General features: G+C 44.5%; 1 protein-coding gene and 1 long non-coding RNA gene across 2 annotated transcripts; one reads left to right on the top strand and one right to left on the bottom strand.

Moving 5' to 3' along the window:
* The first annotated feature begins 6,708 nt into the window (after window positions 1–6,708).
* LOC109770655 (uncharacterized) lies at window positions 6,709–9,618 on the top strand. Its single transcript, XR_005773803.3, has 3 exons — window positions 6,709–7,127; window positions 7,230–7,312; window positions 7,934–9,618. It is a non-coding gene; the product is annotated as an uncharacterized lncRNA (long non-coding RNA).
* Window positions 9,619–10,662: 1,044 nt separating this feature from the next.
* Window positions 10,663–12,118, bottom strand: LOC109770654 (uncharacterized). The gene has a single exon (XM_073511174.1). It carries the CDS (start codon window positions 11,603–11,605, stop codon window positions 10,913–10,915), a length of 693 nt encoding a protein of 230 aa, XP_073367275.1. The 5' UTR covers window positions 11,606–12,118; the 3' UTR covers window positions 10,663–10,912.
* Window positions 12,119–12,419: the final 301 nt, after the last annotated feature.

Here is a 12,419-nt window from a genome sequence, read left to right as displayed (position 1 = left end):
TTTTCTTTAAACTGGTAAACATTGTATGAATTGACAAACATTTTAAAAAAATTGAAACAGTTTTTAAAATTCATCAACATTTTTTGAATCGATGAACTTTTTATGTAATCCACAAAAGAAATTGAGTTTTTTTATCATTTTTTAAAAAATCATGAACATTTTTTTCAAACTTATGAACATTTTTTGAATATGCAAACATTATTTGCAAAACCATGAACATTTTTGTGAATCCACAATCATTTTTTATCTACAAAATTTTTATGATTTTTTTTGAACATTTGAAAAAGTTTCACATTGGTTTTGAAATTTAGAATATTTTTTGAAATCCTGAATTCTTTTACAGAATAAATAAATAACAGAAAAGACAAAAAAGTGTAATGGAAAAACAGGGTGCAGCCTGCACCGCGCATGGGCCAGCCCAAAAGGGGCGTGGGAGAAGGATGAAGCGTGTTGGCCATCGAGCCAGCGCATAGGGCGCCAAATGGGAGCCCTCGAAAATTTCAGCGAGGTGGCCCTCTCGCCTTAGTTTTATCCCATCAAAAAGTGCCGCCACTACGATGAACGTTGTCCGTGCGTGTAGCATTGCTCTAATCAGGTTTACAAGTGCATAAAAGTTTAGAGATTCCCCCCCAAATTCAAAGGACTCTAGCAGATTTTTATTTATTGCTTAGAGCATTTCTACCCCCTTTTCCGTATTTTAACTCTACCCCACAAACTACCTCTATAGCCTTAGTTTGTCAAATTTTGAGGAGTTGAAAATTTAGCACGGGTCTTTGTGATGTGAGTTTGATCGATGGTCGTTCGTGACGAAGTCAGAGTCGGTTAATCTAGGAGAAGTGAGGATGGTGACGCCAATCTACAACTTTGACGAGGTTCTCTTAGCAGTGGCGTGAGTTGCATTTGAGTTTGCCTCATCAGCAAGGTTATAAATGTTTTCCCCCATAATTTCGTTAATTAACGTGCAACTCTTTTCATCTTAATTAGCCCCAGATTTAGAAGATTAATTGGACTTTTGTTGCTTTGATCATGTCTGTCCTTTTCTTTTTTCGAAAAAGATTCAGATTGTTATAAAAGTTAACTAAAATACAAAGCATCTCAAACATAATAAAAAATTATCGAGGTCTCTGACCACCGAACGACCCCTGCCGGAGTCGGCTTGACCTTGTCGATGATAGCTGGTAAGTTTTCGTGCATGTGTCGCTAAGTGATGAAACTGAATCCGGCACATCTCGGGCAAGGGTTCCCAAACTAATAGTCTAGAGACAATGGTAGCGAGGACACAAGTTTTTACCCAGGTTCAGACTCTTCGAAGGAGATAAAACCCTAAGTCTTGCTTGTGTTTTATTGCTTTTGGATGGAGTACACTGGTGTTGTTGTCCGTCTCCTATGATCTCTACCCTTCTGTTTATATAGATATTGGGGGGTCTAGGGTTACATCCTAGCGTCTATGTACAAGCGGAACGAGTTGTAGACGATTTCTAGCATCTTGGAGTATACAACAAGTCTTCGGAAACCTTCCTTTCATACACCATGGGCTGCTCGATGTGGCCCACTCCCGAACCAACATGGGGATCCTCAACCCGCCCCATCTGGTTAAGAGACAGTTTGGTCAGAGGCCCCCTAGCCGGGAGACCATCAGTAGCCCCTAAACCGGTTTTCAAGTCTAGACGCACCTCGGATCTTCCGAGCAGATCTTCGTCTTCGGTCGTCGGTCTTGAAGACTGATTCAACGAATTTGTCCTCCAAAGTCAAGTCTTGGTCACTGGATCATATCCGAGGTCCCCAAGACCACCTCAGTTTCCATTAAGCATCTCATCATTTTTGTGAAGCATCGCATATCGAAGATTCTCTAACACAGTCGTTCCTTAGTCGCGAAGTATTCTCACGCTCGGCTCATGATGATGGTCATCCCATCCATGGGCCCACGTGGCCATAAGGCGTGGGTGTCTTGACTATCAACATGGTGTGAAGACATAGAGCATAACTGGTTTAGTGCCAAAAATTGGCATTGCCAATGTTTGACATTGTACCAAATTGGCTACTAATTGATTGGTTATCTTGTCTCGCGTATCTCACATAAGTTGCCAATATTTGCCAAGTATTGGTATTGCCAATATTTGGCAATGCCAACATTTGGCTAGCCAAATATTGATAGCAAACCAATCATGCTCATAGGCCAAGGCCCCGCCGTCGTCATGTCCCGTCAAAAAAGAGATCGGGCGCCTCGATACATACAATAATTATCAATCGCCCCGTCTATTCCCATGTGCGATTGACACATGACGCATGGGAAATGGGAGATATGTTTCCACACGGCATGATAACCTTGTTGTCTTTTCGTGCTTCGCCCCACCTATAAAAGGCCAGAGGCGATGAGGAGGAGAGTTTTACGCTCCCATTACTCTCAATCTTCATCTTCCTGCTCGAGCTCTTATGCCCAAACTTTTCTCACACGCCCGAGCCAAAGTCACTGCCTTTTCCTCCCCCTCGCCTGACTATTCCCGGAGAGGGGAAACAGAGTAGATGGAGAAGTCCTCGAACGCCGATGGGGAGCCTCTGGTTGCTTCCAGACAAGGGGGAAGTGGAGATCTTCCACGGTGATGCGGCATCAGCTAGGCAGGCTATCTTCAACTGGATACCTATCAACACTGGAGCTTGTCTCTCCGCCCGTTATGCTCTTGTCGCCAAGGACGTCGCCTTATGTTCCACGAGGGTGCCCAAACCCCGTGACGGCGAGTGGGTATGTTTTGTTTCTCACCTCCTTGCGGTCTCAGTTTTCCAATCCATCCCTTTCTCTGGCGCTTGCTTCACTTCTACGACATGCAATTCCACCACCTTGCCCCTAACACGATTCTACACATAACCTGCTTCGTTACCTTCTATGAAGCATTCTTGTGCTTCCGGGCAAGCTTTGAGTTGTGGTGCAAATTCTTCACCGTGAAGCTCCAAAGCAATGGCCCAATGGCATGTGAGTGCGGTGACGGCGAGATCAACAAGATCCAGGGCATCGTCTACCTACAGAGGTCGTTCATCAGGACTATCAAGAACTGGCAGGAGGAGTGGTTTTACATCTCGGATATGCTACTGGAGAATCCTCCTCGGGACGGGATAGTCACTCCCTTCAATCTGACGCCTTCCTCCAAGCTTAATTCCTGGAAGCCGAGGAACAACACCTCGAATGATTTCAGGGAGGTGGAGAAGGTGGCCCGCTGGGTCGAGGAGGAGCTGACTCTGGATCAGATGATGCACGTGGCTCTCAGCCATGGCATCCAGCCCCTTCAGGCCTGAGCACATCCAATGTGGATGTTCAGTGGGGTGGAGGACCCCGCTCGGGCTATCCGAAGTCATTTCTACGGGGGTAAGTCAATGCAGGAGATGCTCTCGCTGCTCTTCTGAGGCAAGGCCTCCAACTTCCCGGCGGTAAGTCTATGCAGGACATGTTTCTTTCTTTTTTTGCGAGAATATAGTGACATGTTTCATGAAGCGGGGAATAGGAGCTCCCTTGCAGAGCCACCAAGGATTTTTTGAATCCAATTTATAAAACCTATCAAATATTGTACCTTTATGTGTTTGAAAACTATCCAGATAAGACCCATTTAAAAATATTATATTTTTATCTCAAATTGCTTTTGTGCAATGACATGACCATTTATATCATGTGTAAAAAGAGAAAATAATACAACCAAAACACACTGCCTGCACCCCTGCAATCCACTGTTTCAGCTTCTCCAACGCCCCAGATACACTGCCAAGAATCTAGTCATCATAAGAGAGAAACGGAAATGTACATGATGGCCCGAATGCTGAGATCGACTTCATTACTTGCAGGTGTGACGCCACCCTAGAAGTAATGGAAGTCGCAACTGTTGTTCTGAGAGAGAAGCACCGCTACGAACCCGTTCTTCGCCCTTGCCATCATCTGAAAAAGGTTTTTGGCAAGCAACTATGATCAATAAGTAGAAATTTTGGATGCAATGGCGTGCATCAACTGAGGCTGCATATGACAGACCTCCTTCCGTACGAAAGAAGTTTGAACTTGGTACTCCCTCTGACTCGAATTAATTGACGCACTATGAGGTTGCATCAATTAATCCGGATGGGAGGGAGTATTTAATTTCCCTGTGAAATTTTTGGAACAATGGCAGTCTGCAAAAATATGAATGTATGATCTTGTGTGTATGAGCTACTAAAGGCCTCAGGATGTAACACGAATACAGATCCATGAGGACTGAACTCAAGTGTCTTGAGAACTTCTCCAATCTGACGTGTGAAGGAGGCATGTGCAATGACCAATCAGTGAATTGAGGATTTATTACTGTAGTATTTGCACATGTGATGTACACATTGATGATTTAATATGGTACGTGGAACTGTGGAAGCGCAGGTAAGATGTAGTGTCATTGTTGATCAAATCATGAGCTAGTCTGTTTATTTTTCTCATAAATGACGATTAATGATGAGGTACCCAATACAGTTCTCATTTTTTGATATTTTAACCCAAATTTCTATAAATTCGGGCAAACTTTCAATTCAAATACTTGTTAAACTGAAGTGACATTTCTGGTCATTTGGCGAATTGAAAACCAAGAATAAACTAGACTTAGAACAGTCAGTGGTGCCCAAAATATTTCCGTAACCTCTGTAGGAGCCAGGGCCAAATATGATCATCCTTCACTTGATCATTGGTTCGGAGACCCTAAAAATGCGAACATTATAAAAGACAGACAAATTTTACCTCTGACAGGATAATTTAGTAAATTGATTGATTTTGCAGAAATCCATTTAGGCTCCCAGGTGCATGTGCTCCTGCATGCGAAAATTATTTTTGAAATGTCAAAAATCCCAACAAGAATTCTATGTGTTCATAGTCACATTCAAATACTATCTACAAATTTTTAGGCAAAAAGGTTAAGCATTTTGGCCTCTGCAAAAAAAAAAATGAACACGAAATGTTACCCTCAATTGTCATCCCAAATTTGTTGTTTCACCGACGAAACACCGCTGCTCTGTTCCGCATAAAAAATGTCAAGCATGCTTGCAACACTAACACGAACATCCACAAAAAAAGTTAGAATTTTTTTAAATCATTTACTATTTGTTTTCTGGTTACTGGTCACGTCGGAGCATGTGCTCCCCCGCATCCATGACCTACACATACGTATTCACACGATTGGTAAGCTAACTTCAAATAGCTTTCTGAGCAAGACGACTAGTTACCAGAATAAACATAACTTTCAGTTACGCTTCGGCATTGGTGATTTTTCTGAAATTTCCAGGGTGCCAGCGCTATGCTTGATGGAGCATAGTCAACAGACTTGGGAGCTGCTGTAGATAAGTACTCTGATGATGACACTGACAAGTAAGGAGGAAAGCAGTAATTTTTTTAAGAGATGAGAGCACTGACTTTAGGAGGTGAGGAAGCATTGCTAGTCACTAGAAGCAAGGAGGTAATACTCAGCTCACATTTTATCGAAAAAGGCTTTCGTCCCACTTTATAAATAAAGCAAACCGTCCATGCCAATCTAAAATGAACTGGCCCTATCTATCTACTATACCCTTATAAAAAGAAGAGAGGGCGGAGAACCAAATCATCTCAACCATCCATCAGCAAAATCCAATGGCCCTTAATTCTTCGGTGTTTAACACTGCAAACCACGCATTAAGCACTGCAATCCATCGATCGCTAATCTGCCCCGCAGTAAAAAAAAAACCGGTTGGCCCGCACGACCGCAGCCTCCTCCCGCGTCGTTCGCCTCCCGCACGACCTCCTCCTCCTCCCGCGCCGTTCGCCTACCGCAGCCGCGCCCTTCGCCGCGCCCTTCGCCGTTAGCCGCATGAGCCACTCCGCCGCGCCCTTCGCCGCCGGAGCCCCGGTAGCCGCGCCCTTCGCCGCCGCCTCGCCGCGGGAGCCGCCACGGGTAGCCCGCCGCCGGGGCCGCGGGGGAGCCGCCGCGCCCTTCGCTGCTGGTCGCCGCCGCCGGAGCCGCAGCTTGGCCTCCGCCACGCCGCCACGCCGCTCAACTCATGCAAGTAAGTTTCTTTTACACTTCCAACCAAAGGGCAGGGGATTTTGTTCAGGGTATTTCCTATTGCTGAATTATATAGGGGATTTTGTTCATGCCTTAAGGTTATATAATCCTACGTTAGGGTTCTGCGCAGGGGATTTTGTTCATGCATGACTCACTGTACAATAGGAATTGTTGAGAATTCATAAACAATAAAAGTTTTCTGCTTGGGTCACAATTACTCAAATATCAGCCTTTTTAATGTTTAGTTATTTAATTGATCAAAAACCTACATGTAGTACTTTCTGGAGCAGCCTCCCCTTATACAATTATGACCTTCTATTGGTAGACAATGTTCCAGAGCTGCCGGTATGAGCTTCATGTATTCTGCTGATTCATAAGAGGTTCACCTGGTGCATGATGAGGACCTTGGAATGCTAGCACGGGAATTTCTACGCCATGGAGTATATAATCTGAAATATAATATAACGAGAAGGAAATGCATCTTGTTAAGTTTCCTCCACATTGGAGTTTGAGTTAAAAAAACCACATTGTAGTTTGAATTAAAAAAAACCCACATGTTTCGTTGTTTCAAGAGTTTGAATCATGGGCTGTGAGCAAGCAATATATTTTGAAATGAAAGGTAGATCTATTTTGACTCAATCTCATCCCGCCTCTAACTCGTTCGCTTCGCAGGCAACTCCTCAGCCGTCACCGTTTCTCCCACGGAAGACTAGGCCAAGGACCTCGATCCGTGGCGAGCATCGAGGTGCTGTCATCGTTGTTCGGTGCGGAAGGGGTGTGGTCTGCAGTTCTGTACAGGACCATCCACCACTCTGTTGATGTTGCCCTCTCCTCGCATGGCCGCCGACCAAGGTGAGGTCCATCTCCTGAACATTCCTCCATCAGGTCTGCGCAGCTACTCGAGGATGCATCCCCGCAGTTGCCGTCGGCGTCAAGCTTGGAGGGAGCCATCCCTCTTGGCCCTCATCTGCCTCACCCTCGCGGTCCTCTGGTCCTGCTCACTGGCCCCACGTCTTCCCTTGAGACGAGATGAACCGCGCCTGCCTAGGGTTTTTGCCACCATTGGAGAGAGGCGGGGAACAGGACCAGAGCGAGATGGTAGTGTGCTGGCCTTTCGGTCTGTTTCTCAATTTGATCTCGACTCGAGCAGTGTTTGTTAACTGCGTGGGTGTGGCTGACGCTCTGCTGATGATTTGGCAGGCCGATAGGCTACTTGGGAAACTCCTCGTCATGGGCGGCAGGGTCATGGTACAGCCGTACAGGCCTATGCCAAGCCATCGTCAGTGAGTGCTTCCTCCGCCCCTATGTAAACTTTTGTTGGCTGTTTCCCCTGAAAATGTGATTCCATGGTAGTAAAGTATTTGTTTGTCGCTTGTTGCTACGAAGGATAACTATAGTGGGAGAATTTTGCAACTCTTCCTAGATCTGAATATCTAGCTTACAATTGTCGTATGCAAAAGATGCTTCTTTTACTCCTTTTGAAAACTGTGGTGGTGAAATGATGGTAATAGGATCTATTTTAGGCTTGATGGGCATAGTCAGAAAGTTTGTTATCTTCCACTTTACTTGTGTGAAAATGAGTCAGAAAGTTTGTTATTTTGAAAACTGTTAAACTGAAAATGAGTGAAGCCAGAAAGTTTGTTATCTTCCACTTTACTTGTGTTTGTTCTTGCCATGTATGATTATCATTTTGTATTGAAGGATGTACACTGATGATTCATTTAGCAGCCTTAATAATCATTTGATTAAATGATTCAAAACTCAATTCATCTTTGCTCCGTTAGGCCCACGAAGCCATGAGTTGATGTGCTCAACGAAATCCTTTCCCATGAGCTAGCAGCTTATTTTTTCTCTTCATCTTCAAAATACAGTACATGGTTGTCCAAAAGTGTTGCTTCTTGCAGGTATGAAGAAGTAACTCTACCAGAGAACATCATGGATATGGAGATGGAGCACCCATGCTTTTCATAGATACAAATACTGATACTGTCAGGTTCCGGGGAAGGTAATCATTGTCAGTGTGCAATCTGGAAGTTCAAACTGTGATTAAATACATAGTAAGGGCTGCTACGTCATAGTTACTATGACTGACCACATGTATTGTCTTTCCTGTCTCCTAGCTTCTGTCTGAACTGCTTGCACTCATCTTGACAAGGATTTGGATGGACGGTATGTCAATGTCAACCTAGATGATGATAACTTCTTCTGCACCGAGCATCGTCATCAAGGTATTTTTGTTCCTGCACACAGAAATTAAAATGTGTAGTGATGGATGAAAATGGGACCTAAATTAAAATGTTATTAGCTTGAAAGATACTTCTATGCACAAATAGTTTCTACCGGCGACCTCCATAAGTGAAGCACAAACCTTGGTTAATACGATAATAAACTATTGGCTGACGGAAACCAATAGCTGGGATTTGTTGGAACCAGAAACTTCAACTTGTAATGTACTTTCACCATCAACTACTAAGCCATTGATTGTTTAGTATTTATGCCTGAGCATTAGGTTTGTGTAGATTATATCGTTAGGTATAATTTTGGCTTACAAACATGCTTTGAACTGAGATGTGTGCATCTGCCTGCAGCTCCAAGATCCATATAGCAGACATGTTAGAAGAAATAAGATCGACCTTCTGCAGAAAAGAAAATGAATTGTGCTAAGTTGCAATGATGTTGATGGGAGAAATTATTCATGACAAGTATCTCAAATATCCCAAATGTTAGTGTAATTACAAGTTTTTCTTAGACTGTTGTGTTACATGTCTTTAATGTGATATGTTGAGATATCGCAATTGTGGGTTGCCATATTTTCACGTGGAAGTTTATCTGGCGAAGCTCTGTGCTTCATGTATGCGAGCTTTCCACCAGTATTAGTTGTATGTATATTCAAGTGTTGCACCAAGTATTATGCTCTATTGCATTTACCCAACTGACAAGAACTTTATGTTGGGTATTGTCAATGCAATGCTCTGTCCTGATCAATCAACTTGAATCAATACCTGGTGCAAACAAAATTATTTCTGTGTATTTTAATTCTCTCGTATGTTTGTAATATTAGTGGAGACGTGCATTTGCACGTGCAAGCTTACTAGTATCAGTAGTAGCAGCAATGATGTATGAAGTGGATAAGCATGGGAGAGTGCAATTTTTTGAACTGAAACTGTAAGGAGAAGTGTAAATTTCTGACTGGTTCAGCTCTGATGAAAGGGGTGGTAGATGACGGAGGTAGCAGTGAGATTTTGGAGTAGAGAAAAACAAAGAAGATGGCAAGGATTCATGAAGAAAAGTTAAACTATGGTGCACATATATTAGTTAAGGGGAAATGCTCCAGGTTCTTCTAAGAATCAAGGTACAACTTGCACCTCAACAAATACCACAGTTTGCCACATTTTATCATCGGCTGGAACAAAACGCAAAATTTTGCATGCAAGTCCTGGTGAGCCTCGGCTGTTCGCGGTCCAGTTTCGCCTAGCTCAATCCAAGGGCAAGCACCCGCGCGAGAGAGAGAAGTTCTAGATGTGCACACACGCCTTGATGCAGAAGAAACATCGTGGCAGACGCAAAACAGAGTATGCATGCATAATCATCTTTGGAGCTCACCTTATGATAACTGGATTACCTTCAGGCAGTGGAGAAATCTGTTCACAACCTCTGGTCTGGCATCACCTCACATTACCCTGTATAAATAAGAGGAAGATCGATCACGTGAGGTGCACATGAAGTGAGCCTACATGTGAAGCAAATAGGTGAGCTTTCAACTTGCTTCTACAACGGCATTGCCCACATAACTCAGTTATTGGCTGCCCTCTGCTTGAGACAAGGCAATTTTGTTTTCAGTTATTGGCAATCGAAATGGTCTAGTTGAAAATGTGGAACCTGTGCCTGGCTTACAGATGAAAATGAACATGGCTCATGGATGGCAACTATGCAGCACCTCAAGAGAAGCACAACGTGGAACCTGTGCCTGGCAAAGACCATGAACAAGTTGCAGAGGCTGGGGCAATCCCCTTTTCGAAAAGAATTTTTCTTTTTTTTTTTTACCATGAACAAGTTTTACTTGAGATAAAATGGTTTGCACCTAAAGTGAAATGATGAAGAAAATTCTAAACAAGGCGACAAAAGGACATGGAAACACCAATTCGATATATGCCACTTCCAACTTCGCGTATGTGGAAAATACAACTATGAAGAAAATTTAAGAAAAAATGCCACTGCCAACACTTGGAAACTGTGAATTAACCCTTCTTTGCGGTGGCATTTTTTGCATACACGAAGTTCACAGTGGCATATAGAAGTTAACCCTTTAATTTGAGGAGCAGTGCTCAGGCTTTTCTAAGAGTCAGTGCAGCTTGCAAGTTAAAGTGGAGAACAATCTGGACACATTTGACCATCACAAAAACAAAACAAAGAGGCAGGAAACACATATGCATTGCTAAATATTGATTATTAAGGGGGCAACAAGATAATCTCTCAGAAAACGAAGACCTAGATAAAATGGGAAACAGAGACACAAGGCAGGCAGATTGCTAACTGGTAGTGAGTACTAAGAAGACTCCTAGAAGGCTGCATAAAAAAACCAAATTCAATTCTCCAGTTGAAGGTGACATGGGGCAGAAAAAGTTGGCACATATTTCAAACACACCAAAATGTTTTGGTAATTTTGGTACCGACACTCACAATAATTCATTAATTCTGAAAAGAGTACCGACACAAGCATAGATTTCATACAACTATGTAACAGCCAGAGATTCTCAACTAGAATTTTATATGCATCAACAACGAAGCTAGTAGACTCACAGCGGATCCGATTCATACATAATATAGCTCATGAGGATACAAACATGTAGGACATTATGAAGCATCAGCTCAACCAACAGCCTTCAGATAAAAGGAAAATCGTTCACAACATAACCCTCTAGTGTTGGAAAGAAGGCATGCGGAACAAGAGTTTGTTTGAGCTGAAGCCTAGTAGGACCGACGCCTTTGCGATGTAAACTGGCAACCAACTTGCCATTCATGTCGACCTGCAGTAGCCACCCAGCAAATCTGAGCAGCACAAACAACTCGCCATCCCTAGGTACGACTAGCACATTCCAAAAATCTTCATGACTCCCACACTGTGCCCTGATCTCCATAACCGGCATTTCAATCTGGCACTTGAAGGTCCAGACCTCTCTTTCATAGTCCTGCTGCAACACCCAGATATCAATGACTGTCCCTTCCATGTTAAAGATGGACATGCCGAGCATGCCATCCATCTCAAACAGCTCATGGCAGCCAGGAACAACGGCACCGCACAATAACCGGAACGACTCAGTTGTGGTGTCGAACACGATTATCTTGTTGCTTTCGCTCTCATGCTGCCATAGGTACCAATATAGGCTACCACGGAAAAGCAAAGATGTGGCGTTGAAGTTCAGTTCCCCGACGCCCACCCACCCGATGTTCCTCGGCGGCTGGCTGGACCCCAGTGCAAAGACGTAGCAGTCAACTTGACTGGTCAGAGTTGACTTCCGGCGAGTAAGGGTACATTGCCAAGAACGGTTTGTCAGAAAGCAGCGGAAGGGGAGCATACTGACGAGTCACCGGGTTGCAGATAGCGAATTGCGCGCTGCCTCCGGAGACGACGAGGAGGCCGTCACAGGAGGCCTCCAGAAAGAGGTGGGAGGCTTGAGCAAGTCGCGCGGCGGACTGGATCTGCTCGGCGGCGGGGAGCCCTGCCCGGTGATCGAAGGGGATGATGTCCAGGCACTCGGCCTCGTCCTCGTCGTCGCTGAGCTTGTAGCAGTAGAGGATGGGGAGGGTTGGCTGGCGGGCGTGGTGGGCGAGGAGGAAGCCCCGTGTGTAGGTGGCGCTGCGCCAGCCGCGGCAGACGGCGCGGCAGCGGAGGAGGGATTTGGGGGGCAGGCGGACGAGGATCTCCCAGATGAAGATCTCATCCGGGAGGCCGCGGTGGGGAGGCGTCGCTCCTGCTCTTGCGGCCTCCGCCATGGCCGCCGGCCAAGATCTCGTCCTGGTTCTCGAGCAGCGTGGAGTGGCGGCGGCTGGTGGGAGGAGTGAAGTGGTAGTGGGCATAGCGAGCACGGGTCGTGGTTCTTGTCTTGACCGAACTCTTTGTTAGTCCAGCCAGAAATCAATCCATTTCAGCCCAGAGCTACACGCATTCCGGTAATGGGCCGCCATGTAAACGTTCCCGGACCTTCCTCCTGGTTGGTTTTGGGAAGGTTCCAGAATGTTGCACGCCCTATTATTTATATCTTTTCTGTGTTTCCAATTTTTTATTTTAGTTTTTTATATATTTCTATTTTTCCCCTTTGCTCAAATTCGCTAAAAATAAATCATTTAAAAATCAAACCCATGAACATTCTCAAATTCGTATTTTTTAAT

Source organism: Aegilops tauschii, chromosome 3, assembly GCF_002575655.3.
Source record: "Aegilops tauschii subsp. strangulata cultivar AL8/78 chromosome 3, Aet v6.0, whole genome shotgun sequence".
Classification (NCBI taxonomy): domain Eukaryota; kingdom Viridiplantae; phylum Streptophyta; class Magnoliopsida; order Poales; family Poaceae; genus Aegilops; species Aegilops tauschii.
The sequence above is the reverse complement of the archived record's forward strand: the minus strand, read 5'-3'. Positions and strand labels throughout refer to the sequence as shown.